Source organism: Gallus gallus, chromosome 5 (assembly GCF_016699485.2).
Source record: "Gallus gallus isolate bGalGal1 chromosome 5, bGalGal1.mat.broiler.GRCg7b, whole genome shotgun sequence".
Classification (NCBI taxonomy): Eukaryota; Metazoa; Chordata; class Aves; order Galliformes; family Phasianidae; genus Gallus; species Gallus gallus.
Genome location: NC_052536.1, coordinates 6584425 through 6610512, shown reverse-complemented (window position 1 = coordinate 6610512; position 26088 = coordinate 6584425). Strand labels below are relative to the sequence as shown.

Here is a 26088-nt window from a genome sequence, read left to right as displayed (position 1 = left end):
ATATCTTCTTCCATGGCTTCTGTTTCTTCTTTCCACTCGGGGCACTAATACCTAACTACTCTTACCCTGGGCAGCATCAGGGAAGGGAGGCAGAACAAAGAGCTCACGGAGGTGTGCGTTTCAGTGGCGAGCTCTATCAATGAATGTAAATGACAGGGGCCTCCTTGCGCCAGGTTACCTAAGCACCCTGAAACTGAACACCCCTCGGACGGGTGGCCGCATTGCTTACAGGTGTCACTGCATTAACCCCTCGGGTGCCCGCTGGCACCGCATTGCTGCCTGGAGAAACAGGGCCAGCGGGTGCTTACTATTTACCAGATGGCAAAAATAAGGGAAATGCTTGTAATACTTTTAAGCCAGCTGTAAAAAATGCGCTAAGACAAATCAGTACCTGAGAAAGGGTATATATCTATTTATTCTTTCAGTAGACCATAAGCTTTCATTGTTGTGCATTGTTGTGGCCGAGTGCTTTCCTTCCTTCAGTTGTTTTAGGATTTGTGTACTGAAATAATTAGGGATGGCTCTCCAAATGCAGGCACGTAGATGGCACGTGAATGAAATGTGTATGCAAACAATTCCGCGGGAACCTGATTGTTTGAGGAGCGCTGTGAAGACAAGTGGGATTAAAACGTGTAATATTAGAAAAAAGATGCAACGAGCAGCTCTTAAGAGCTATAATTTGCTAGCATTGTCTCCCACCTGTTTTTTCTCCACCCCTAAATTAAGCGTGAGGAAGACACGAGCGCACGTGGCTGTGCGAGTGCAGCAGCTGCTGGCCGCCCTGGGCGGGAGGTGGGGAAGCGCACGGTGCCCGGCTGGGCATTTCTCGTGCGGCTCCGCGCACGAGCAGCGGTTCGCCCCCCGTCAGCTGAGCGCTATTTAGGGTGAAGAACGCCGTTTGCGGGAGTCGGCCGGACCTGCAGCCAACCCCCGCTACTTCAGCGATGCGCGGCGTTAGGGGCGCGCTGCTGCGGGGCACGCGTCTCGCTACTTCGGCAGGAGCCGAGCGAGGCGGAGTGCTGAACTTAAGCGCGGGGCTCGGGGCACCTGCGCCCGTCTGACGGCAGCCGCTAACGCGCGGGGACCGCTACTCCCATGGCACGCTGCGTCTAGAAGGTCGGTGCGCGATACCCCGGGGCCGGGCGGGGCGCCGCCTTCGTCCTCGCGCGGATCTGGGGTTTGTAGTCGCCCCCGCGTTGTCGTCTTCCTAATCTGCGGTTCTGGAGGGCGTCTGTTTCCTGACACCGGCGCGTCAGGGAGCGCCGCGGTGCCGGGAGCTAGCGGGACGGGACGGGACGGGACGCGCGCAGGGCTCTGCCGAGACGCTCTCCCCGCGGGCAGCTCGGCACGGGCAGGGCGGCTCCGCTGCGGCGCGTCAGGGCCGGGCGGGGGCGCTGCGGACGCGGCGGAGGCGCGGGCCCGGCGGCGGGAGGGCCCCCCCGGGCTGGGCGCGGGGCCGCGGCGGAGCGGGACTCGAGCCCGGCGCGTCCCGTCCCGCGGGTCCCCTCGGCGGGGCCTCGTCCGCCGCTGCGGGGCGACGGGCCGCGGCGGGCGCCGCTAGGCCGCCGCGAGCGGGGCGGAGGCGGGAGGAGGCGGAGGCGGAGGAGGCGGCGGCCGGGGGCGGGCTGGGTCCCTCCCCGGGAAGATGAGGCGGAGGCCCGGGCTGCCGAGCGGGCTGAGCCGGGGCTCTTCCCTCCCAGCCGCCAGGACAAGATGGCAGCGGCCGGAGCGGCGGGGCTGAGCGGCTAAGCGCGGCCCGCGCGGCGCTTCCCCGCGGCGCTCCCGGACATGCCCAGCGCGGCGGCGGCAGCTCCGGCTCGGACGCCAGCGCGGCCCGATCTATGAAGGTGAGCGGCGGGGAGGCGCGGGGCGGGGGGAAGGGCGCTGCCCTTTCCCGCGGGGGGCACGGGGACGAGGCCCGGCACCGCCGCCCGTGCCCCGCCGCGCGCCGAGGAGCGCTGCCGCGGCCGCTGACCGCCGCCTGCGCGGCGCCCGGAGCCCGGCGCTCGGCCCGGGCGGCTCCGCTTCTCCCCTCCTCCCCCCCCGCCGCCGCCGCCCTCGCCCCGAAGTTTCTTGTTTCTCGGCTCCTCGGCGGCGGGAGGCGGCACCCCGCGCCCTCTGTGCCCGTTACCGGCCTGTGCGGCGCGTCGCTGGCCGCCGGTTGCCGTAAACAAGTGCGGGGCCGCCCCTCCCGCGGGGCTGCCGGGCGGGCTGGGGCTGCGGGCCGGAGCGGAGCGGAGCGGGCTGCGGCTGGGAGCGGTGAGCGCGGGCTGTGCTGCGGGACCGGTCCGCCCGCTGGAAATCGCAGCACCGGCGTGTGTTTAGTACCGCTGGAAACGGTGTGCTTTGGCTTTTTTTTAATTATCATTATTGCTGTTTTTTTTTTCTTTCTTTCTTTTTTTTAACGTAACTCCCCCAACCGCGAGTACTGCGTGTTTACCTGTTTAGAAATCATTTTTCCTCGGGGAGCCCCGGGGAGCCCCGGTGCCGTCGGCGACACGGCTATGTGCGGTCACTCTGCCGACAGCAGCGCACGTCTCAGTGATTTCACTTGCGCGTTACCTTCCATTACATCATGTGCGAAAAGTTTATGCCCTCCCCGGCTTTAGGAGTGCTCGGGCTCTGAGTTACTTCCTGGCGTAACAATTCCTCAACGGAATGATTTGTGGGAGGCTTCTGCAAGCCGAGTTTGAAATTCACACAAGAAAGAGCTGTCTTGTGAGCGTGGCAGCCGGCAAAGAGATTAATTAAGCATCTGGAAAATAGGTCAAGGCTGTATTATGAAGCGGCGCGGTGAGATCGCAAGTAAACCGAGCGAGGTGTTACCGTGGGCTTATCAGGTGAAAACAGAGCGGGACGGGGCAGCGGCTGCAGCGCTGCGCGTCTCACCGCCGGGAATGGGTTTTTGTGCACGGGAATGGGTTTGCGTGCGCCGTGCTGCTTGCCGGGGACGTGCCTTGTGGTGCTGGTTGTGCTGCCTGCGTGGGGCGTGGCACGGCTGTGCCCACGGGCTGTGTTTGGGGAGGTGCTGCGGCCGCAGTGGTGCGCGGCTCGGTGTGTCTGAGCGCCTCGGGGTCACTCGGCTGCCATCCCCCGCAGTGAAGTGGGGTTAAAATACCGCTCAGGAGGCTGCCCGCGACGCAGGGCTCTGCTGCCGTCTGAGGTGGTCCTTTGTTTGAGGCTTTTTGTGCTCGTGTCTTTCCTCCTTCCTGCCTCGCAGGCAGCTCCCTACCGAAACAGGGAGATGAGAGAGGCTGCATGACGAGGTGCCGGAGACAAAATAGAGACGGGGTGTGGGGAGGAACCCTCTTCAGCTCCTCATCCGGCAGCCGGCATCATTCCTGGTGATCTTAGTGCTGGTGTGTGCTGCCCCTCTCGTGCTGTGCCTCGTAGCAGCAGCTTCAAAACAAACGTTATGTTCTGGAGGGGTTTTCTGGGTTCACTGCTCCCATTTTGCTCCCACCACCTTGAATGGGGACTTCCTGGGGCACGGTGCTGGTTTACCCCCGTTGAACAGAGGTCGCGAGGTAGCTGCTGACCCTCACCCAAACACATAGTCTCAATGAGCTCTTCTTCCCTAAACTTGCATGGTTAGGAATGTTCTCGTCCCTGCTATTTTAAGGGGTCACGCTCTTACATTGGTTTTCTTTTTAACTTTCGTTTAAGTACATATCCTCTTTCTGCTGGTTTCTGTTCTGCCAGCGGGCTGGTTATATAAAAAGAGATGCTCTCAACGTAGCCTCGCTTTTAGAAACGAGACTTTTGTTGTTGGCTTTTGTGTGCAGGCAGGAGAAAAGTGTGTGGATAATATTCAGCCCCAAATGATAGCGCTGTGCCCTGTGTTTCTGACTGATGTTAAATGCTGGGCTGTATGCTAGAAAAAACTTTCTAGTTGAGCTGACTTTCATGCATTGAGGCGTACAACTGGTGTGCTTATACCAAATAGTGTGGGCAGCGTGACTTACCGAGCAGGGCTCTGTGGGGGGCAAATGCAGACGTGTCAGAGCTGGGGCGGCCTGCTTTGCTGACTGGTGGCAGGATGGGGCAGGTGATGCTGGCCTGGTCCCTGGGGGGGAATCTGGAAAAGAACAGACCGGAAAGTAGGATGTCCCAGTGGCAATACCAACGCTTCTCTGTTGTGCATTCACTGCTGAGTTTTGTCAGCTGCTGTCTAGCTCCTGTGCCTCCAAAAGGCTTGTGTGCTTCTGTTCTCCAAGCTTCTCCCCTTCTCTGTCTGCGCTGCCTTGCAGCTCCACAAGAATTCCAGAACTCTTGGCATAGGATTCCTCTGGTGAAGAAAACATCCTTGCGCTTCTTCAGCACAGTTATGAAGTTCCTCCAGATGGATTATATAAATCAGCAGCTGGCCAAATACTTATTTTGGGGCGGTTTCTTACGCTTTCTTGTATTTGAAAATGGAGTGAGAGCTGAACTCGGTGGTGGGAACTTTTTACACAGTTCATGTCTCTGTTCATAAGTCATCGGGATAGTATTTTTGCTTCTTCAGCTCTCCTGATGGACAGTGGGAGGTGGAGTGGGAAGCCTGTATGACTTTCAGTTTGAGCCTTGGAAGAAAAGCTCATTCTTGGGTGAAGTGTAAGAGATCTCCAGTGCACTTCAGAACTGCGATTGGGTTAGATGCAAAACCAGATAGGAAGACATTAGCACGAATAAGCACCGAGCATTGTAGAGATGGCTGATGGGTGGGCAGCATGCCTTGAAGAGCTCTGATGGCTCCATAGCAACGTTTAAAGCTACGTTCAGTAGGCAGTGCTATGAAATGGGTTCGCAGTGGGTTACCTTCTCTCACTTCTGCAGGCAGTGAGCACCCTCTAGTCGACCTGAATCAACCTGGAATGAAGCATAAGGCTTGGGAAATCCCGTTACCTCTTGGCTTTTTCACCCCCTTCTAGAGACCCGTGTTTTCAGGAAACTTTAGAAACCATTTGTTTCCAAAGTATGACCTTCCTTCCAACTCTGTTGCACTGTACAGCATTTAGATACAACAGGACGGAGCCTGGCAGAACCCTGAGTTCAGGTTCTGAACAGCGATAAAACAAGAGACAGTAAAATATCCGCAGATAAAGCAGGTGAGCAAATATTTTGGTGTATTTTTAGTATCATCAAAGCTACAGCAACTATCCCAATCATTAAAAATTAAATGCATTGTTACGTGCAGATTTATTATAGTATGTTATGAATGACGCTGCCGTCAGAAAAACTATATTTAAAATGAGTCATCTCACATTCCTATGACTCTTCCCATTAGTACTAATATAATTTACCATCGCTAAAAAACTATTTTAGTACTGTTTTTAAGCACGTTCCAAACATGACTAATGCTTTTCATGTAAAACGTTGGCTACTATCAAACGAAAATCCCTTCCTATTTGTATAACCATTATTCACCAAATACACGCATGGGGCCTGCAGTTCCCTATTCAGATAGCTGGCAGACTCTTTCTTACACCATTTTCCAAAAGGTGGACAATTCTGGGACAAGAAAGGCCGTGTCCTAGCACTCTGTTGAGAGTCCCATTCGCATCATCGTGGTTTAAGAATAAAACCAACCAAATGCAAGGGGATGGCTGCAGCTCTGAGGTCTGAGCACAGTATTGCTGAGTGTAAGCCGTGGCGTGAGTGGGGTCTGGTAGCTGAGACAGTTTGCTTTGGGTCGCTTTAGGAGTTGTACCTAAGCTGTGCTTTACTCCAAGTTGGAACATGAGCTGTGAAATGGAAGCAGGTCTCACCTGGCACTCACCTCTTGGCAGTGAGGAGGGGAGAGAAGAAACTCAGTCCTGGATGGGAGAAGCTCTACTCCAACGCCTGCAGCTGGAACTGCACTCACGGTGCAGCTGCACTCCGTGTGGGGCCGGAGTGTTTTCTTTTCCTCTTGTGTGTCATGCAGGTTCTGCCTGAGTCGGTGCGTGACAATTGGTGGAACTTGAACAATCTTCAGAACGTTTTTTTTTAACTTGTTTCTAAGGATGTCTTTCTGCCTTTAGACTGAAAAGCTGCTAGTGTACATCACTGCCTTGTAAATGCCTTCCTGCCTCTGTTTTCCTGGAAACACAGTTCTAGGAAACTGGAACCTCCCCCATCGCTTGTATTTCTTCAGCGCAGGGATTTTGGTGCTCGCAGCCTTGCGGATCCTTCCTAAAGCAACGGGCTACATTCCTAAGAGAAGGAAAAAGGCTCTTTGTTTCCCCTTTCCTTACCTACGGACATCAACTTATTTTGCGAGGCAAGGAATGAATTGGTGTTCAGCCTGATAGGAATGTGTTGCTTTCATGATACTCGAAAGGGTTTTTTGGAAGACCTTTTCTCTGTGGTTTTGGAACTGATGCTGTGAGCTGGCGTCCTGCTGAGACTCTGCCAGGGGAACTTGGGAGTTTTTCCTCGAGGAACGCTTTGGGAGCTCTCTGTGACAAGTGCTCTTTGGGGCTGTGTTTATAAAGCCCGATCGAAGAGATGGCTCAACTTTGTTGTAAGGATTAAAACACGAGTGGAAGTTAAAAGCTGCTTTCTTTTACAAATAGGAAGATTGTTCTATGGAAAGGAACACAGCAGGCGAAAAGCTGGCTTGAGCTTAGCAGTACCGTGCTCTAGCTGTTGGGATCATGTGTTGTGTGTAATCTTGCTCTCCTTTTGCACATCCTTCTGTATGGTTAAATCAATAAGTTCTATGTAGGGGAGAGGGAGAAATTTGTTGCATGGACGGCTTTGGGAAATATTGTAGTATAGCTTAATACTGCCACTGGTTTGCTAGGAAGTGAAAGACAGCATTCTGAGAAGAGTATGTGTTTCTAATGGGAGTTTTGCCCACAGGGAACACTACTTCCACATTTTCAGAACTGTGAAAGAAGTTTCCCCCTCTGAAACCCTTCTGAAAATTCCCCACCAAGTTGATGAAGTCTGGGACAAAGCTGAAGTAGCAATGAGGAAAATAGCCATGTAGGCTTGTAGTCACAGTGGAGCTGCATTTGACGTCTCCGGGTGCTGCTTCCCATGCCTGCAAACAGAACCGAGGGCAGGGCTCTGCTGCTGTCAGGGCTTCACAGACTTTTATTTCAGCGGGTCTCCTATTTTCAGGTTCAAACGGAATTAACCTCTTAAAAGAAGAGATTAGGCCGGCGAGGCGCAGGCCGGTTGCAGTGTGCCATTTGTGTTGATGATGGCACATTCTGATGTAGAGAGCGTGGTCTAATTGGGAGCTGGTGGCAGATACAACTTCTGTTTCCTTTCTTTTCAGTTGCGTAACGGCTTCTTGCCTCGCGTAAAAATAGATGCTTTAAATATTGTTCCATTCATGTTTTTTAACTGTGATTGCAGTCATACTGGAATCATAAGATGTAGCTGTTGGTATTTGTGGAAAATGTGAATGTAGCGATTGTGTTCTCTGGTATTGCTGCTGCTACAAATGCTGGCATTGAGTCACGGGTTCACGCTGATGTTTGATGTAAAATACATTTGTCTTAAATATATGGGGTTCTGTTTCCAAGCGGTGAGGTGGCGGTGCTGTGACTTGTTGGTATCACACTTGACCGAACTTGTACTTTCCATTGAGGTGGGTTTTGTCGCTTGCTTTTTCTTTTTAAACAACCAATGCAAACGCATCTGTGAGCAGAGCCCTCTGTTGCTGCAGTCACTGATATCTTTCTGTGGTTTCCCGAGTCATGAGTTCGGAGGTTAGAAGCAGAATCTGTTACGCTCTCATTCAGGGTATTTTATTTTTGCCCAGAACCAACTGTTCAATCAACCTGGTAATTATATTTTTGCCTGAAGTGTAAAGGCACCCTGTGTTGAACACCTTGTATGGGTAAAACAGAAAAATACTGACTTTTTTTGTGGTTTTTTTTTCTTTTTGAAGGATGTAGCAGTGCAATTGAAGTACCATTTCTGGTATCACTGCAGCTCTGTTACTGTGTCCTGTAAAAGTGCTCAGATGTTGCCCAAACAAGCCTTGTAACGTGTTTCTGGAGCAGGTAGTAACTTTATAGCTCGCAGCTGCAGAACTCGATCGCTTTATGGTTTGCTTCGTGCTATGACTTTTATAAAGCCCGGGTAACCCTGCCCACTCCACGCGGCATTGGCAGGAGGCGAAGGATCCGCAGCTCTGCAGCCCTGTTGGCGTCTGCTGCACGAGAATTCCAAAGCTCTGAGAGGTCTCTTTGCAAATAGACGTGCTTTACTCCCAGGTCCTGCCTGTCACTTCTGTCCAATACTCCAGGCTCTGCAGTGCTGTCCTGGGGCTCGCTGCCGTGCTGCCAGGTGCCTGTCGGTGCTGGCTGTGCGCCTGCCTCTGCACCCCTCTGGGCATGCAGTCCCTGTCCGGCTGCACCTCTAGGGCTGGGAGGAAACGACTCCTGAGGTAGGGCTTGTTGGTGAGCCGCTCCGTGTGTTCCCCTTTGCTTTGCTGCCTTGTGCCGCCACGCTGGGGCTCTGCAGGTTGGCAGGAATGGCTGTGGGGTAGGTGGGAGCTGGGTTTCCTGCGCCTGTCTCTGCACTCAAGACACTCCTATTGTGTTTTGCTTCTTTAAATTCCGAGTTATCTTGATTGCCAGTGCTTTGTTACAAATAGTGTGGTTGAAGTAAGGGTGTTCCTGGGCATTAACATGGCACTGGTATGAAAGTGCCCGCAGCAGCACAGCTTGTTCAGCGATGCAGCCAAGCCTAACCCTAACTCCAAGATGCCACCAGCACCAAAGTGGAAAGAGAGGGCAACTAATTTAGTTGTGCCTTTGCTAAATAACTTCAAGAGTCGTGTGACACCTAACGCAAAACAAACAAACTCTTCTCTTTTTTTTTTTTTAACCTGGGAATAATAATAGCAACCTTACTTCATGCACCACTTTGAAAACACTGTAAGTACAATGCTTCAGGGGTGCTGCTGCTGGGCTCTTGGTTTGCTGGAAGCTACCGTACAGTCAGAAGACCTTTGCAAGGGGGAGGGGGGATGCCGTTAAGTCAGCAGCAATTCCCCCTGACTGGGAGGTGAAAGAAGCAGGAAAACAAGTTTTCTGTAGTTAAAGTGTAACTGTAAGTATTAGGTTGTGCCCTGGGCCAGGCTGTGCTGCAGGGCTTTCACCAGAAGGTACAGTTTAGGGCTTGTGGTGCTGGGGCACTGAAAAGCCCTGTTTGTTTTTCAGAATTGAAGCTGTAGCATGGCAGTTCTTCCTGAACTGTAGCGCGGTGCTTTTACTAACTCTCATTACTCTTCTCCCCCACCCCCATTCTCTATCAGGAGGAAATGTCATTCTGAAGTTAATTATTAATGGTGGTCAAGCCTGGAACAGCCTGTGCTTCTCAAGGCTGTTACAGCCTGCCAAATTTGTCATGTTTATGGATTTGTCTAGGGCTGCTTGGGAAGGCTGGAGAATTAGTTTCAAGAATCTAGCAAAGAGCACTGGTGCGGCTAGGTGGAAAGCAGCAATGCTTTACCAGAAGTGTTCCATTCCACAGGGCAGTGGCTGCGGGTTCGTGGCTTGGTTTGCCTCAAGGGAGGCTTGGCTGGAAGGGGCAGATGGAGAAGTGCCTCCTGTTTTTCTTTGCTTTATGAAAACACATTTCTTTGTTTGCTCTATTAATAAATTCACTCATCTTGTATAACCTAATAGTAGCTGAAGTGCAGGTTGCTCAGTTCTACCTGCTTTAAACCCAGAGCCAAGCTGTCTCAATGCTCTTTGAAGAGGTGCTGCCTAGATGTAGTGATAATGGGTAAATGTGGTGAGACAGACCTTCCTGTGCACATCCCCTGCCCCACTCACCTGCCATGTCCGACACGTGAAGCAAGCTAGGAGCTGCCTTCAGCCTGCGTGTGCCTCTGCCTACGGAGCAATAATTGTCCGGTGCATGGGGGAGGAGTGCTGGAACAACGTGAGGGGGGATGGATGGACGGACATCTGCGAGTGTAAAGGCAATGAAAATCAAGTCTGAAGCTACCCTAGTAGTCAAATCTTGCTCCAGTGCTTTGTGTGGGGACTGTGCTCTTCAGTGACTCTCCCGCCTGTTTTGTTTGCTCTGCATCCTGCGGTGGTCTTGTGCACAAGTTTGGACTTGGTTTTAAATGCAGTGTAACTGGAAGATGTACTCCAGCTGCTCGTGAGTGTGCATGCTCGAGTATGCTCCCCGAAACAAGCACGGGATGCTCTTATTTCCTTCAGCACCAGCAGCTTTGCTGTATGGGTCCCTGTCCTGTCGTGCTGCTCCGCTTGTTAATATAGATGTAGTCTGACAAGCTGCAGTTTGTATGAGGAAGCGGGAGCAGTCATGATAAGAAATGTGCAGAAAGATGTGTGAGCTCAGTGAAATGGTTTGTGACAAGCCTGGGTAGGGGGCAACCCGCTCCTGGCAGGTGAAAATGTGCAGTATGCTGCTGTCTTTAACCAGCAGAGCTCTTTTAGAAACACCTCCAAAGCCAGCACTGTAACGTGGTCATCTTTGCTTCTTTGCAGTGTAGGTATCTGTAAGATTACACTGCAAGCCAAATCTTCCAAAATACCAACACAACAAAGCAAAACCCCACACCACCGTGCCAGTCAGTGCTGTGTCAGGAAGGGGAGCCGTGGTGTTTTCCTGTTCTCTTTAAGGCTCGTACCGCTCTGCTGTCTGTGTATGTGGCTGGGTTGTCAGCTGGTGGGGGAGAACTCATTCTATTAATAACCACAGCTTCTCCAAGTGGAGACCTCCAGCAGCGTTGTGCCGAGTAAGCTGGGTGCTGATCTTGTGTATTTCGTTTCATTTGCTCCAGTACAGAGAGTGCGCTTCTGTCTGAAACGGTAAAATAGTGGTGGCGAGGGGGAAGTGTTAGGGGAAAGCAAGAGGTTATATGCGCGTAAAGAACTTCAAGACCCTTTCTTATTTTTCTGGAGTGAAATTTATCTGTTAGTTCAGTCTGCCTTGACTGCGTTACAGGTTGCTCTCCCAGGTATGTCATCTAATAGCTCAAGAAACACTCCTTATCTGGGAGCAGAGCTGCCGGTGGCGGCTGGAGATGTAGGCTGAGGGCTGCTTTCCTTTCCCCAAGCGGCCACCTGGACATCTGTCCCTCCACTGGGAGCAGTGAGGTGGGTTGGGCCCACAGAGGGCACAGAGGGTGCAGTGCAGCGGCCCTCAGCCTGCGGGTCGGGCACGGGGCGCAGCTTTGGCTGTGAGCGCTGGAGCTGTTTCTGTCAGGAGCTTAGCGACGTGGCTGGACTGCTGTGTCTGCTTAATGTTTAGATTTGTCATCTAAATTGGAGGCTGGGCCTGACGCGGGGTGGCCGTGCCAGGCTTCTTTTCTATTCCCTAATCCCCGTGTGCTCTTCACCTAAAGCAAAGCTTTACGGGGGTGTGGAAGTGAGGCGGAGCAGGCAGCACCCCGGTTATGCTAAGCGAGCGTGGAGAAACGAGGTTGTACAGTAGGTGAGAGCGGGATCATCTCACTTAGCAACAGCAGTGCTTTGGTGTAGTGTTTGCCTTTTGTTGGGACAGCCGAGAGCCGCAGCGCCGTGCCTGGGCCTGCTGCTTGTTTCTAAAGCATTTCCTGAGCTGGGTCAGAATTGTGGTCAATTAGAAGGATTTCTCTGAAGAATTGAAGTTCCATCTATCTTAAGCTTTACCTTCTGTACTTCTCTGTATGTCAGCTTCATCTAGTTTAGATGAGGTTTTGTGTTGCGGTTTGTGTTTTTCTTGTTAAGGTGGGTCTAAAAATAAACTCATGCATGATTTCCACAAGTGTGTTGGTACGCTGAGGTACTAAAAATGGTGTAAATTAAAGCTATGTAGGGGATACTCAGGGATATTTCTCAATCTAAACACAGTGCTTTTTAACAGGGCGTGTTATTTAAGAGAGGGTTCAACAATCTGTAGGACGTTTGCTTGTGTTTTGAGATGGCGTGTCGGTGCCTTTTCTTAGTGTTCAGCATGCCGTGACACAAAGGTTTAAGATGGTGTTTGACAGATCTGGAGTGGTACACAGCAGGGTCGGAAGAGCTGGGAGGTATGGCATCTGTGAGGTATTCTGTCTCCGTGTTTTAAGGTGGAGTTGAGATTGCTTGTCGTCTGTGCAGACGTGGTGCTGCTCTTGTTTCCTATCTGATGTTCTGTTGGCTCATTCAGCTTTGGGTTTGGGAAAGGCCTGTGCAGTGTGGAGCAGAGGTCTGGAAGCTCCTGTGGCTACTGCTTTGCACAGGGCAGGTTTTTGTTCCTGATTTCTGAGATGCAGTGCCTCTTTCTGAGAAGCTGTAGAGGCTTTTGAAAGAGCGATGGCCTGGAGAAAGATAGAGTCGATCAGATTGAAGCCTTGGGTTCAGTCTTCCTGTGACTTCCAAAATCAAAACAATCCACAGTCTTTTAATTTTCACTTCCCTTTTAGCAAGGCAGAACAGTGTGTATGTGTATATGCCTGTGTGTATGTGAAGAATAATTAAAATACATTTTAGTTTATCCAGAAAATGACAGTTGTTTATGTAAGCATGTACACATGTAAGGTATTTTGGGCCCTGTCATGCACTGCTGCTTTCTTGGCAGTGCAATTCCTGGAGTACGGATTGTTGTGTTTTTTGGCCATCTTCAGGTAGGATGATAGGCAGGGTCATCTCACAAATAAGGACTATTAAGTTATTTTACATCATATCTTCTTGAATTAGTTGTTTATCTTAAGTTGTTGAAGACTGTGGTATCTTTGTATGTGGAAATGCTGGAGGTTTTTAAATGAAAACTGTGTCCTTATGCACAAAGGTAGTTCTTCCACGTCAAAAATCATTAGCACTGCCTGCTGCAGACCGTCTCACTTCTGCCCTGTGTGCTGAGTGAGAACGTTGCCTGCTGTACCCTGCTGCAGTCTGTGTGCTAAAGACTCTGCACTGGGCAGGATTGATGACCTTGCATTTTCCATAAGAAACTAAAGACAAGATTGCATTAAGCTAGCTAGCTTGGCAAATATACTTCTGTTCTGATTCTTTTTTTGTTTGCTCATTTTAAATGAGGAAACTGCTGCAAACCTCAGAAATGTTGAATTCTTACCTATGCTTTCTCTTTCTCTCCCTCTGCAGGTATGGCCTCACAAGTCTTGGTCTATCCACCATATGTTTATCAAACCCAGTCAAGTGCCTTTTGTAGTGTGAAAAAACTCAAACTAGAACCAAGCAGTTGTGTGTACCACGAAAGAGCCTACCCACAAATCTATGTGAATGGTAAAAACTTTGGAATCTCTCCCCACAGGGTTAGTACTTTCCTTCAGACTAAAAACCCATTTGACAGACCTCGAGGACAGAACGTTTTGTTGCAGTCAAATGCTGTTGCTTTAAAAAATATTGCAGGTGCTACAAAAGCGTTAGCGGCGCAGGCGCAGCAAGCTCAGTTGGAAGCACCTCGGAGTGGGACACAAGGAAGCAGAGCAGATATACTGGAAGGACCCCAGCGATGTGGATTGAAGCGTAAGAGTGAAGAGCTAGATAATCAAAGCACGATGCAGATTGTTGATGAACTGTCCATATTGCCTGCGATGTTGCAAACCAATGTAGGAAACCCAGTGACAGTTGTGACAACTGCTGCAACTTCAAAACAAACTGGTACAAGCGGAGATGGAGACTACCAGCTGGTACAGCATGAGGTTTTGTGCTCGGTGAAAAATACTTATGAGGTTCTTGATTTCCTTGGGCGAGGGACCTTCGGTCAAGTGGTGAAGTGCTGGAAAAGGGGGACAAATGAGATTGTGGCAATCAAAATCTTGAAGAATCATCCTTCGTACGCACGCCAAGGACAAATAGAAGTGAGCATATTAGCGAGACTAAGTACTGAAAATGCTGATGAATTCAATTTTGTGAGAGCCTACGAATGCTTTCAGCATCGTAACCATACTTGTCTGGTTTTCGAGATGTTGGAACAGAATTTATATGACTTCCTGAAGCAAAACAAATTCAGCCCTCTGCAACTGAAAGTAATACGGCCTATTCTACAACAGGTGGCCACTGCACTGAAAAAACTAAAAAGTCTTGGTTTAATCCACGCTGACCTCAAACCAGAGAACATTATGTTGGTGGATCCCGTTCGGCAGCCTTACCGGGTTAAAGTAATAGATTTTGGGTCTGCCAGCCATGTATCAAAGACTATTTGTTCAACCTATTTACAATCCCGGTATTATAGGTAGGTGTCTTTTACTTTGTTTTTAACTTGTAATGCATTTTTTTTTTAATGGAGTGAATGGTTTAAATAATTACTCTTGAAATTAACTAGTAGTAATTTGGAAAACACAGAGGCAGTGTAGATCATCCCATGGTTGAGTGGTTGGTTGCTGTTTTAAACATGAATATTTGCTCTGAACGTTTTCATAATGCTAATTTTTTTCCTAGACGCGTGTTTTGCTTTGCTCTGTCTGAAGCCATCACTAATTGCTATCTTGAGACCTCCGATGAGACTTGAAAAAGAAAACTGGAACAAAAATTAGTCTTCACTTGCCTGTTTAGTGTTCCTTTTCTGCCTTCCTAGTATAACTTTTATGTAAGCAGCTGGACAGTGTACTAGAAATGCCATATTTTATATACTGTTGCCAAAGATTATGTAAACTCCTCTGTTTGTCTCCACTGCTTGTAAATATTTTGCTGTGTTCTTATAAACTTAATTCTGACTGAGTGCCTTCAGCAGCATAGGCTTCAGTGAGCTTCTGAGTTAGAGGGGTTACTTAAATGTTGAAGGTGATACTAGATGGGCATTTAAAGTGATCCTGGTAAATGTTTGCATTCTGCGTTGGCCTTGGCATGGTTGTGTATTTCTGATGTTGTTTTTAATCCTTTCTTTGTATAAGGAATCCCGTCGGTGTCACATGTAAAAGCCATTACTACTTACCATCTGAGGGGCTTTGTTTCCTTTATAAGCTGAATTTGTCTGGATTGAACCCCTTTTTCAGTTCTGCTCTGTTGTTGGCACTTATACGTCCTGCGCATTGCCTGTCTCCCCAAAGTCAGTAAGAAGCTGGTAAACGAGGACAATGAGTAATCTAAAGACAATTTTAAATATGCTCCAGCTATTCATGTTGGAAGTGAAAACTTGTGCAATGCAGTTCTGGGCCTGACAAAACGAAGGTGATTGTGGTTTGATGCCAGAAGGATCTAACTGTTATTTAACTGTAGCTTGTAAACAAGAACATTTTGTGTACTGTCCTTATGTAAAATATTCTTATTAATCACTTGAATTTCCATGTTATTTCATTACAAATTGCAGCCAAGTGTTGGAAAAAGTATGCAAAGTTGATCAACAGAAAACTTAACTGGGAAATGCTGTTGACTGACGCATACCCACGCTATATGTGAGAAGTACAAAATGAAATACGCTCAAGGGAGCTCTCGAGTTAAAAGCTATTCAAGTTGCTGTATTTCCAGGCTCCTCAGACAGAAATGTGCAAGTCCTGAAAAGGCAGCGTGGGTTCTACGAGGTTATATGTGAGTGCAGATGTCTTAACATCGGCTGTTGTGTGCGAATCCGTAGCACAGCAGATACTCGAGATGCATAGTCTGAAAACACTTATTTGGGCTTTTTTTATTTACGGATGTGATTGCAGATGACTGTGAGCTGCTGCCATCTCTCTCGCCCTCCTTCTGCCCAAGAGCTAAAGCAGGGAAGCGGCTGTAGACAACCAGGCTGGGTGGTCCTATTGTCATACTTGATTCTGTGGTGTCTAGTTTCACATTGGTTTTCTCTACTTCACACAGCTCACACGCAGCATTGTTAACTGTGTTCAGCTGCTCATATACGCATTTTAGCTGTTGCATTGTTTTGTTTGGCTTTATGCTCCCTAACAGCTGTACTTCATATAGAATTTTGGCCTATGTATGGAGCAGGCCTCTGTGCCTCATGTGTAGGTTGGATTATTGTGTTACGTTATGGACGTTTAAGTGTGAGTAAGCATGGTTTGTTATGAGTGTTCCTAAGTTCTATTCCTGCTTCTCTTTGAAGCATAAGCTTGCAGACCTGTGCACCCTCCTTGGCTCAGGGTAGGAACTTTACATGGTATTCAGCTCCTGAAAAGACTGGAGGATGTTTTTATAGAGAGATACAACACGTGCACCTAAAATTCCCAGTTACTAAGTGGCACCGAAGTGCACTGTAAATATTCAGACTGTTAAGTAAAATATGCTCTTTATCCTGTGTAGTTTTACAGTCCTTCTGTAAGGTAGCATTTAAGTCAAAGCTTATTTATTTATTTATTTTAAACAAACATACCAATAAAAGAGTCTGACAAGTTTAGCTTAGAGTCTATTTATCTGAACGGTTCCGATGTTATCTCCAAGGTAAATATTGGTTAAGATCATTTTGAAATGGGTTTATGTTTAGTGGTTTTTGTTTGGTGTGGGGCTTTTATTTATTTATTTGTTTATTTTCCATCTCAAAGTTTAGTTCCGGAAAGGTTCTTAGCAGGGTGGATTTCACTGTGGACGCGTGGTTCCCTACCGGCTGAGTGACTCAAGTTAACTTTGCATAGCTTGGCAGTTTCTCAGACTTAGTTTTGTTGTTTTGAAGTACCTGACCTGGGTAAATATTATTAGAAAATAGGAGTTTGACTTAAGAAATGCTCAAAAGAGGAAATGCTTTCTCAGAGAACAAAAAGAGCCTTCCAAGAACACACTGTATTCAGGTGGAATATCTTTTGCAAGAGGTTGTGCTTCTCGTCAATTGACTTAAGAAGCTACTCTGTACAATATACTTAATCACAAAACGTACTTAAATGTTTTTGTGTTACCAGGGGGTGGGAGTAATGGTGCAGGTTTGACTTGTTTGACTTACGGCATGTTGAAACAAACCCTTCAAAAAAAATTGAGCAGCAATTGAGAATTATTGAGAAGTCCTTCAGTTCAGCGCTATATGTTTATTTAGATCATATACAAACCTAACTAAAAGCCAAGTTTTCTTGCTGCTTATGGCTTCAAAATAAGTCAACCTGATTACAGTTCAAAGGGGAAATGGTGGTTATTATTATTATTTTTTTTAAATGCTTATTTCCTATGGTGCCTCTCTTATAGTGTGATCACATTTGCATTTTTTATCAAGTCTTCCAAAGTTGTTTCTGTGCTAACCCCTGTATGTATTGCCACCAGTGGGGATATCTGTTCAGAGGTGACAGCACATGAGATTTGGATCCACTGAGTGATAAGCACAACGCACTGTCTAGGAAATGTCTGTATCAATGCCAGTATAACGTGAAACTTGAACTATTTTGATGTACAAAAGCACTCTGCCAAGCTCAGGAATTTAAAGAAAAACGTATGAGGCACAGGGATTTTGTTTTGCTTTTAAACAGCTGTTTTAGGATGCGTGATCTCAAAGAGGAATGGGGTAAAATGCCTTTAAACTTGTACGGTGCTGCTGGAGAAAGGAAGGAGCTCTTCTGGAAGCAATTTGAGCATGGTAGGGTTCTTAGCTTACAAATGCCATGGCCATTCTCAAGGATGAGGTTTGCGCTTTCCTTACTGAAAACATGTGCCCACCATTGTTGAGTGAACCAGAGAAGCACGTAAAGAAGTCGTGCAGAAGTGAATGAAAACACTTTTATCTTATCACCGTGTTATCTTCTTTTCTTGTGTATGAGACTGTCATGAATGAAGCACTGCCAGCATGGAGGAGGCAGCAAAATCTTCCGTTATGCTGTCTTTTTTTTTTGAATGGTAGTATGGTATGTTGGGTCTGTATGTGGAAGTGAGTAATAGGTTGGAAATACAAGCAGTAATACAAGATTAGGACTTAAAGCAGGGAGTGTAATACAGCCAGGTGAGTGGACGGTGGGGTGACTTACATTTCACCTTCTCTTAGTCAACAGCAGAGAAAGAAGTGGTTAAAAACAAATATGAAAACACTTTTTGACATTTTTTCATTACCTCTTGGAAATTATTGCTAGGAATTAGATTGTTTACTTGCAAGGAGAGAGTATGATATAAATAAACATTAACCACAAGGCGCTATCTTAAGTTGTGGGTTTCTTTTCTGTTTCAAAGGTGAAGTGTTATTCCAAATAGTGTTTACCTAAAGGACAGTGTCTGTATTACATGTGGTTTTTATGCTGGCCTGGGCTTTAATATTTATGGGATAGAGGGATCTGGTATTTGAAGCCTTTTCTTTGCTGTTGGTCTCACACTTTAAGACTGCTGACCTTTTATGAGTGATCTAAGCAGTGTATACTTCTTGGAAAGAAGAAAGACCCTTTTATGTACAGCGTAGGTGATCGGGCCTTTGTCACAGATGGAAATGGTATAAGCATGTTGCTCATCTATTCTCTTGATCAGCGGTGCCCTAAATGAGGAAAACAAGCATTTCATCCAGGACTAAAAGCTGCTTCTTTTTTCCCATGGTGTGGGTTAGGAAGCAGAGGAGTCAACATCTCTTATTTTTTAGTCCCTGGTCTCTTGCTCATCCACTGAGGTAGGAAGCTTTTCCAAGGCACGGCGTTCCTCTGCTCATGGAGTCATTTTCCTTTTCTTTGTCTCTCTCATAAGGTTATATGTGTTTTGGGAAAAGAGGGTGAGAAGGGAGGCTTCAAAATGTTGGATTCCAAGGAGCAGTAATCTGCACAGCATCGCTGTTACAAGATGATCCAGGTAGTTCTGCTGACTTGCCCAGGGAGCTTGCTTACTTTTATTTAGCAGTTTCCATTGTCATGGAAAGAGCTTGTGTGTGGCCTCAGTGTTGTGCTCAGAGGGAACTTCTTGGATCTGCTTCCACAGCAGACCTCTCCTCTTGCGTGGCACTCTTCCCAGAGCAGCTTCTGTTGGAGCTTCTGCAGAGTCTTTCCCCTTTGAAGTAGCTGTGTGCAACACTGGTGGTCAAGGTGCTCCGTCCTACTCATTAGGTAGTACCCAAACGACACAGGTTTGTTCTGCATCTCGCTGCTGTCTATAGCATTCAGCTGTTGTTCAAAGCAGGTAAAAAAAAAAATTATTTAAGAGATGAACGGTTTTGTCTAATAGCATTTATGTAGCAGGGTTTGATAATGATAGAGCCTCATTCTTCTCCAATATTATTGTCCTCCCACTTTTTACCTGGCTGTATTTGCATTGTAAGCTGAGCATAGGTTGCCAAGGGAGAGTTTGTAGCAGCAACATTCTATCACTGTTTGTGTGGGCAGAACTCCGTGATTGCAAACCATCATCATCGATTGGGAGGAGCTATTGCTTGGGTTTGCTTTGGTTTTCCAAGGGAAATCACTCTTCTGTTGACTTTTTTGAGGTTGTCTTCCTAGAAAACAAGGTTTTGAAAGCAAGTCTTCAGGAAACCTTACAAAGCTTAGCATTCCCAAGGTCCCGATGTCACAAACTTGAGATAGTCTGTGTGGGTGTGAACTGATGTGCTAGTTCATTGCATGTTCCTCACGTGCAGCCCCAGAAGGCAGTTTAACAGGCATCGTTCTCATTGCTTTTGTATAGCTGCACTTGTGGTTAAATTTCCTGTCTTTCATCCTCCTGCCTTCCAAGAACACATCTGCTTTATCATACTGTTCAGTTTGTGCTGCTGTAAATTTTATCATTAAAAATATTTTTGGAGAGCAAAGAATCAGTTTCCTGACGGAAGGATGCTTTCCGTGGCATCCAGACATCTCCATCCTCAAACTGTTCAAAGTCAATGAGAAACTGAAGTGAACAGAAAGCAGCATAACTGATCCCTCTATAAAAAAGGGGACCAGCTGAAGCTGTGGTGGGCTTGTGGGGCACTCGAGTGTTGCTTGCAGACTGGAAAGTATTTGACTATAAAGCAACCCTTGCAGCTTGGAGCTGTTTTTCTGTTCCAGTGGTGACAGTGGTAAAATACGATCCCGATTTATTCAGCAGTGTGCCCGCAAGGATAAGCAAATGAGTAGAAGCAGTAAGCGGAGTCTGCTCATTCCTGAGTCAGTCAGTGATATCCTTCCTCCTGCTTTCCAACTAAGGGTAGTTGCTAATCAACAGAGCTGTTCCAGACAAAATGCCAAAAGTCACTAGTGTTGCAGCAGAGCTCAGAGAGCTGAAAAAATCACGGCTGGATGTATTCCTGTTGGATGGGAGCAGTCTTTTCCCCCTCCCCCCCTCCTCCTTTTACATTTCTCTCCCATGGAGAATCAGACGGGATGGAAAAAGAGATATCCGTTGCGTTCTGCTGTCCCGATGCTGCTGGTACATAAATCCACCCCCAACCCCTCCTCCTCGGCCCCAGCATACTTGTCAAGAGAACTGTAAGTTCATCTGCCACTGGCTCCAGGCTGCCTTGCCTTCAGTCCTTGTGATAAATGTTGGAGCTGTGGGTGGGTTTTACTCAGCCTGTAGTTGTGCTGTGGCTGAAAGCAGTGACTGGGTCCGGTGCTCTCTCTTCTCTTTTAAAGGATGTGGGGAAGGAGTAAAGCAGCTGAGTTGTGTGGCTTAATTCCTGTCCATGACTACAGCGAGAGCTATGTGCGTACTCTGAGACTGTTGCACTTGGACTGCTTTTTACTTGCCAGTATTCACCTGTGTATTTAGCTTCAGAATAAACGTGAACTATTTATGTTGTTGTTTCAATTTCATGCAATTTCTGTTTTCTCTTGCACACCCTTAGAAATTAAAATAACAGTCATAGTGGCTGTGTGCTCTTGGCCAGACTTGTTTTCCCTCTGGGCTTTGTCGCTTGATTAAATGTGATTAAGTGTACTCCACGTCACTCCGGTTACTCCAGAGAGTGTCCATCGGCAGTACCCGCCTGCAGTGGGTTTTTCCTTTTGTGGATTAGGATTGGAGGCATAATGGGTTATTACAACTCAGCAGTAACACATGAACCCGTTGCATCAGAGTAATTTGTTAGTTATCTCTAACATCAGATCAGCAGGCAATTTACACATATGAAATACCACTTGAAAACCTGGCTTACAGATAAACACGGGTATAGGCTTCCTTTAGCAAGGGGAGAAGTCATGCAGGAATCAACGTCTCAGGAAGCAACTGCTTTTCAAGTCCACCCGTTGCTGTCACATACTTGAAACTTCAAAATAAGCTTGATCTAGAGTGGGACGTCTTGTTTTTCTTTCTCATTTCACAATACCTACAATTCGTGCTCAAAAATAACCCTAACACTTTTTTTTTTTCTTAGATATGGAAATAGGAAGTAAAGCTCTGTTAATAAACTCGAGTGTTCTGTCAGGGAAGCAAAGTACGAGAACAAGCTAAAAATTCCTCTGTAAACAACTCGCACTTAAATATGCTAGCAGATGTTATTCTATCACTTTGAACTGTGCATCACTGAAGTGTATTGGGATATCTTAAAATAGGCAGGGGTGGTGGCCAGAGGCTCTAGACTACTATAGATGGTGAGGCTGCTCGGCTGCGGCAATGAAATAAGCCAGAAGTACATGCTGCTAAGGTCATTTGCCTGCTCAAGGTCAGCGTGTTCAAAGTCAGCTGCTAGATTTGCCAGCATGGTTACCGTCAGTGGTACAGAGCAGAGGAGAGTCCCGATAACGCGATAATGTGTGGATTTGCTGCCGGGAGTGAATTGAGGCTCTCTGAACCATTTTCTCCCTTTAAAGTTGCAGGGCTGTGATTGCTGGTTTATTTCCTTATCTGAGCAGCCAGTGTTTAATGTTAAGATAAGCTTCTGTGCCCTGTGCTTGAAAACAAATTGTTGATTTGGCAAGTGTTTGTTTGCACTTTGTGTGCAGTGCTCATTAATTGTTTAATTGACTTCCTGCCGTGGACCTCTGTTTTGTGATTACCAGGCCCCAACCTCGGCCATTAGAAGTGCCCTCCAGGAGTGACAATCTTGGCTCATCCAAACCTCATTTATCTATCTCCTTGATAATAAATGTAGTTGCACTTCTCTTATTTTCTAGTCGACATACTGTAGTCTCTCATACTAATAGAAGTAGAAAACAAGGATAGTTTTCCATGTGTATTTTGTGGTGTTTTTTTGGGGGGGAGGGTTTTATTTTTCCTGCTGTAGGAAAGAATGATGGGGCTCCTGCAAATTTACAGCTGCTTTTATTCTCACTGAGCACCCAGCTGAGTATCACGGGGATGGGAGAGAATAAAATAGCGGCCGGCCTTCTGGTTGTCATATTTCTGAGGGAGATATTTTCTGAGTCACAACAGCAGGCACAACACACCTGAAGCATTAGAAGGTACTGTGAGACGCAAGCAATTCCAGCCTGTGTTTTCAATTAGCTGTGATAGGAGCAGCAGCAGCCTAAATGAGAGCACAGATGACAGTTCTCCTGGTGTTTAAATGTCTGCGGTTTGAAGAGAAAACCTGTACAATGTTGAAGGAGAAAGAGCTCTGTTCCTGGTTGTATTTCCATTTGTTGGGGTTAACTGGTAAAATTTGTCATGAGTGAAACTTTGAGAAGCAGCTTGTATTTCTTGCACATCAATTTTACCTGAATGTGATCATTTTTCTCGCTGCACTGATAGGTCACAAAGACTCGCTCATCATTTCAGTTCATGTTTGTGTGGGTGGGGGTGGGTGTCTATCAGATATCTTAATTGTAGAAAACAGCAGTGCTAGCTGTCAAGCTGTATTTGTAAATACTACGTCTAGCTCTTCCCACTGTTCCTATCTTGAAAATATGGCTCTGTTTTTCTGCTGTAAGAGCGGGACGTTACAGATCTCAATCAACGTGACGGAAACAGAAGCCTGCACCCCAGTCTGCATCTTTTCCACCTGGCGTGGTGGAATTCACCTTTGCTCTAAAGGTGAGCTGCTTTGTGGGTGCCTTCTGCATGAGCACCCAGCACCCAGCAGGGTTGCTGCCCCTTGTGCCTGCATGGCTGTGCACCTGCAGGCTGGGACAGCTGCTCCTGTGTGGATGCAGTCTTGGGGGGATGGGGGTGCATCTCAGCTGAGGTCTCATCATCCCCTCTAGTGCCCAAGTTAGAAAGCAAGCAGGTTGGGCAACTGCAAATAAACAATGTGCATGCATGCAGAACTTCTTACACTTGGCTGGTTTTGCTCTGAACCAGCACATAACATACTATCCTGATTTAAAAGGGGAAAAAAAAAATGGAAAAGAAGTACCTTCAGAACACGTGCAGTGTGGCCTGTACTGGGTCTGTGCTACGGCCTCCTGTCCCCATGCTCATCAGCACAAGCAGGGAAGCACGGTTCCCACAGAAGCTGGGAGGAAGGAAACGTTTTCTCTCTCACACACAGTGCTGTGCAAATTGACTCATTTCTGCATCTCTGTTAAGCTGATGGTAGAAGCTCCATGGAATTCAAGATTCCTCATGTGTTTGTTTTTTTCCTCACAGCCTAATATGTGCTGAGCCTGGCTTATCTGGAACTTTATGTATATGTAATGCTGTATGAAAGGTTTTAAAACTGAATATTACTGTAGTGTCATCAATTTAAAAGTTCTAAAACTGATTTGAACTGTTAGAGTGTGCTGTAGGTCACAAACTGATAGCAGTACTTAATGGTGTTCCCATCATGGGGTGGATCACACTGGGCACAGTGATGTCTGGAGATGGAACCAGTTTTGGACTCGACCTCTCTCGAATGGTAGCTAGACGTGGGGTCATGGGTCAGCATTTTTTGGTAATATGAGGCTTAAAAAGTGAAACAGGAGGAAAGAAATAGGTAGATTATGCAATAGGACTTCTTACTTTGCTTTGGCTTTCATCTAGTCTTGAATTATTTCAACAACTTCCACCGGAGAAGCGTTCAAATGCTTTGCTGTATGTAAAGAATTAATGGGAAAGCCTTGTAGATGAAGTTTGTCTGGATTATAATTAACTTCTATACACAGAGGTGCTAACAAAAGTCAAGTGTTTTAACTCATAATGAAATTACTTCTTGCTGTTTCTGTTATGGTCTGACTTACTACTAGTTGAATGGCGTGAGTGTTTTATCACACACAGTTGACGTACAGTATAGCTTTTTCTTTATCAGTGCTGCTTATGTCTTGCCCTATGTAATTTCCCTATTGAACATAATGTTTAATCTTGATACCAGCTGGTTTTGATTTGCGTGGGCTTAAAACACACTAAAATAGCAGGAAACTCTCAGATATTTAACTAGGGGGAAAAATTGTAGCACCTTAATGTGTTAAATAAAAGGATAAGCAGGAATTAATGAGTTATTAGTGCCTGGATGACTCTGTTGCGCTCCCTTAATCCACTTCCAAAGCGCTGGTAGGGAATGCAGCAGACCTGGAGTAGGTGAGGAAAGCAAGTCTGTAGCCACGTGGTGGTGTTCATGAAGTAACGACTTCAGCATCGCCTAAATCTAATTAGCACTTCATTTCTGGCTGTTCTCAGGTTTGCTGGATATGGTTTACGAAGTATTTACAAATGAGGAGCACTTTTTACATTGTTTTTTTTTTACCTACAACGCTATTCTTAGCTTGTGTGCAAATGATATCAAATGACTCTTAAGCACTCTTCTAATGTAGAGGTGTCTGGTGTAAAATCAAATGAAAAGCCCCAGAACATACTGTGATATTTCAGCAGTGGGTTGGGTGCAGGTTGTGCCCCTACACAGCTTCCTGTTTTGTAGCTTTTCTGAAACTTCAACATTTTTGTGCCCAGAGAATCTGCCTTTGCTGAGATGCCAGCTGGGTGCTGCTGGCTGGTGTGAGGTTAGCGCCTGCAAAATGCCTGTTTGCTAATTTGGTTATCAACATCTGCAAGTAGATCATCCATCCTTAAGGTAAGTAGGAGACCGGTGGCTGTTCCTGCTGTTTTGTGGTAGCCACCTGGTCATCAGCATATGCATAGCTCTGGGGGGCTAACTCACATTCTCATTGCCTTCTGAGGATATCGAAGAAGGCAAAATAGAGATCTGGAATTGATCACTCTTGTCTGGGGAGACAAGTGGTAGAAATACAGAAAAACGGCAGAAACAAGGTCTAACCAAGCCCAGCGTTTCAGTGTGCTTGTTGACATTATTGTGGCATAACAACAGATTCTCTTCTTTAGCAGAAAGGCTTGTAGAGAAATGTGTGAAAAGCTTCCCAGCCTCTAAAATGGCAATGATTGGTGTGTAACAGCACGTATTCTTAGTGTTCTCTCCAAGAAAAACAGAAAACTATGCTTGCAGGACAGGGAAGTTAAGGAGGAAAGCTGCATGTACCTGTGTTTATGGGACTGAGGATTCCATGGTAGCAAAAAGGTAAGAGAGGAAAGGGAAGGCTGCAAGGGGAATATGTGCATTTTCTCAACCTAAGCATGCAGAAAATGGGGGAGGAAATCTATACAAGAAAGGGCTGCTCTTCAAGTGAAGGGCCATACAGCCCTATAAAGACTGGACTGGAGAAGAAGTTGTTAGAGGCATCCTGGGTAGTCTGATGCTTTAACAGTCTTGACCTTGGAGTTAGACTGGACCAAGTAAAGGATGTAGTACTTTTAATGTACTAAGAGATGTTTTGTTTGTATTTAAAGGCTCTGTTGATGAAGAAGAAATGCAACTAGAGATTCTCTAGCACTTGCTTTGTTCATTTGCCCAGAGAGGGCAGATTGAGGGCCATCCAAGTTACTTCTGAATCACAGGTCTGTTTACATGTAATAATTCATTCTGTATCGTTGCTCCCAAAAATCTTCTCAGAGCTGTATTTAATTTTTGTGGCAGGCTTCTGTGAGACTGAGCCTATGAGAAAGTATTTGAAAAATGAAAACCAGCTCAGATTTGTTCCAAAATGCACTCCCATGCCTGCCACCCATAGGCCTGCCGGATGGGATTCTTTGCATATTTCTGCTGGGCACTGTTCTTTAAGCAAAGCAGATGTACCTTGTACCTAGAGCAGATGCTTCATATGGGATATGAGTGCTGCTAGGTATTCCTAGGGGTTTGAGTTCCTCTTCTTCTCTGAAGGAAGAATACTTTGCCTGTAAAACATGTTTGGTTTTTTTTTTTTTTTGCATATGGGCTTTGTTGATATAATTAGTTAGTGGCTGGGGAATCCTCCTTAACTTGGAACCGTGTGGGAGTACAGAGAATAGTGGTAAGTCCTATTCTGCCTGCTGGCCTGTAGTAAACATGCAAGACCCAACATCTTCAACTTGAAGCCCTTAAGGCACGTATACCTACAAGCGATTACACGTGCGAGTGTTAGAGGAGCTCTTGGTTACGTTACAGGTAGGTAACGCTTTTCTCTGACAGTTGCTTACTAATCTGTGTGATTATTTG

The 26088-nt window shown here is 46.7% G+C and overlaps 1 protein-coding gene across 11 annotated transcripts in view; it reads left to right on the top strand.

Annotated features, from left to right (window-relative positions):
- The window catches only part of HIPK3 (homeodomain interacting protein kinase 3), an 89696-nt gene that overhangs the window by 28194 nt on the left and 35414 nt on the right, over positions 1-26088 (top strand). Inside the window, exons 1-2 of one of the 11 annotated variants that reach the window (XM_015286319.4) lie at positions 903-1116; positions 13035-14127. In XM_015286319.4, the coding sequence (XP_015141805.2) occupies positions 13037-14127 (1091 nt within the window). In that variant the 5' untranslated portion in view covers positions 903-1116; positions 13035-13036. 11 annotated transcript variants of the gene reach the window in all.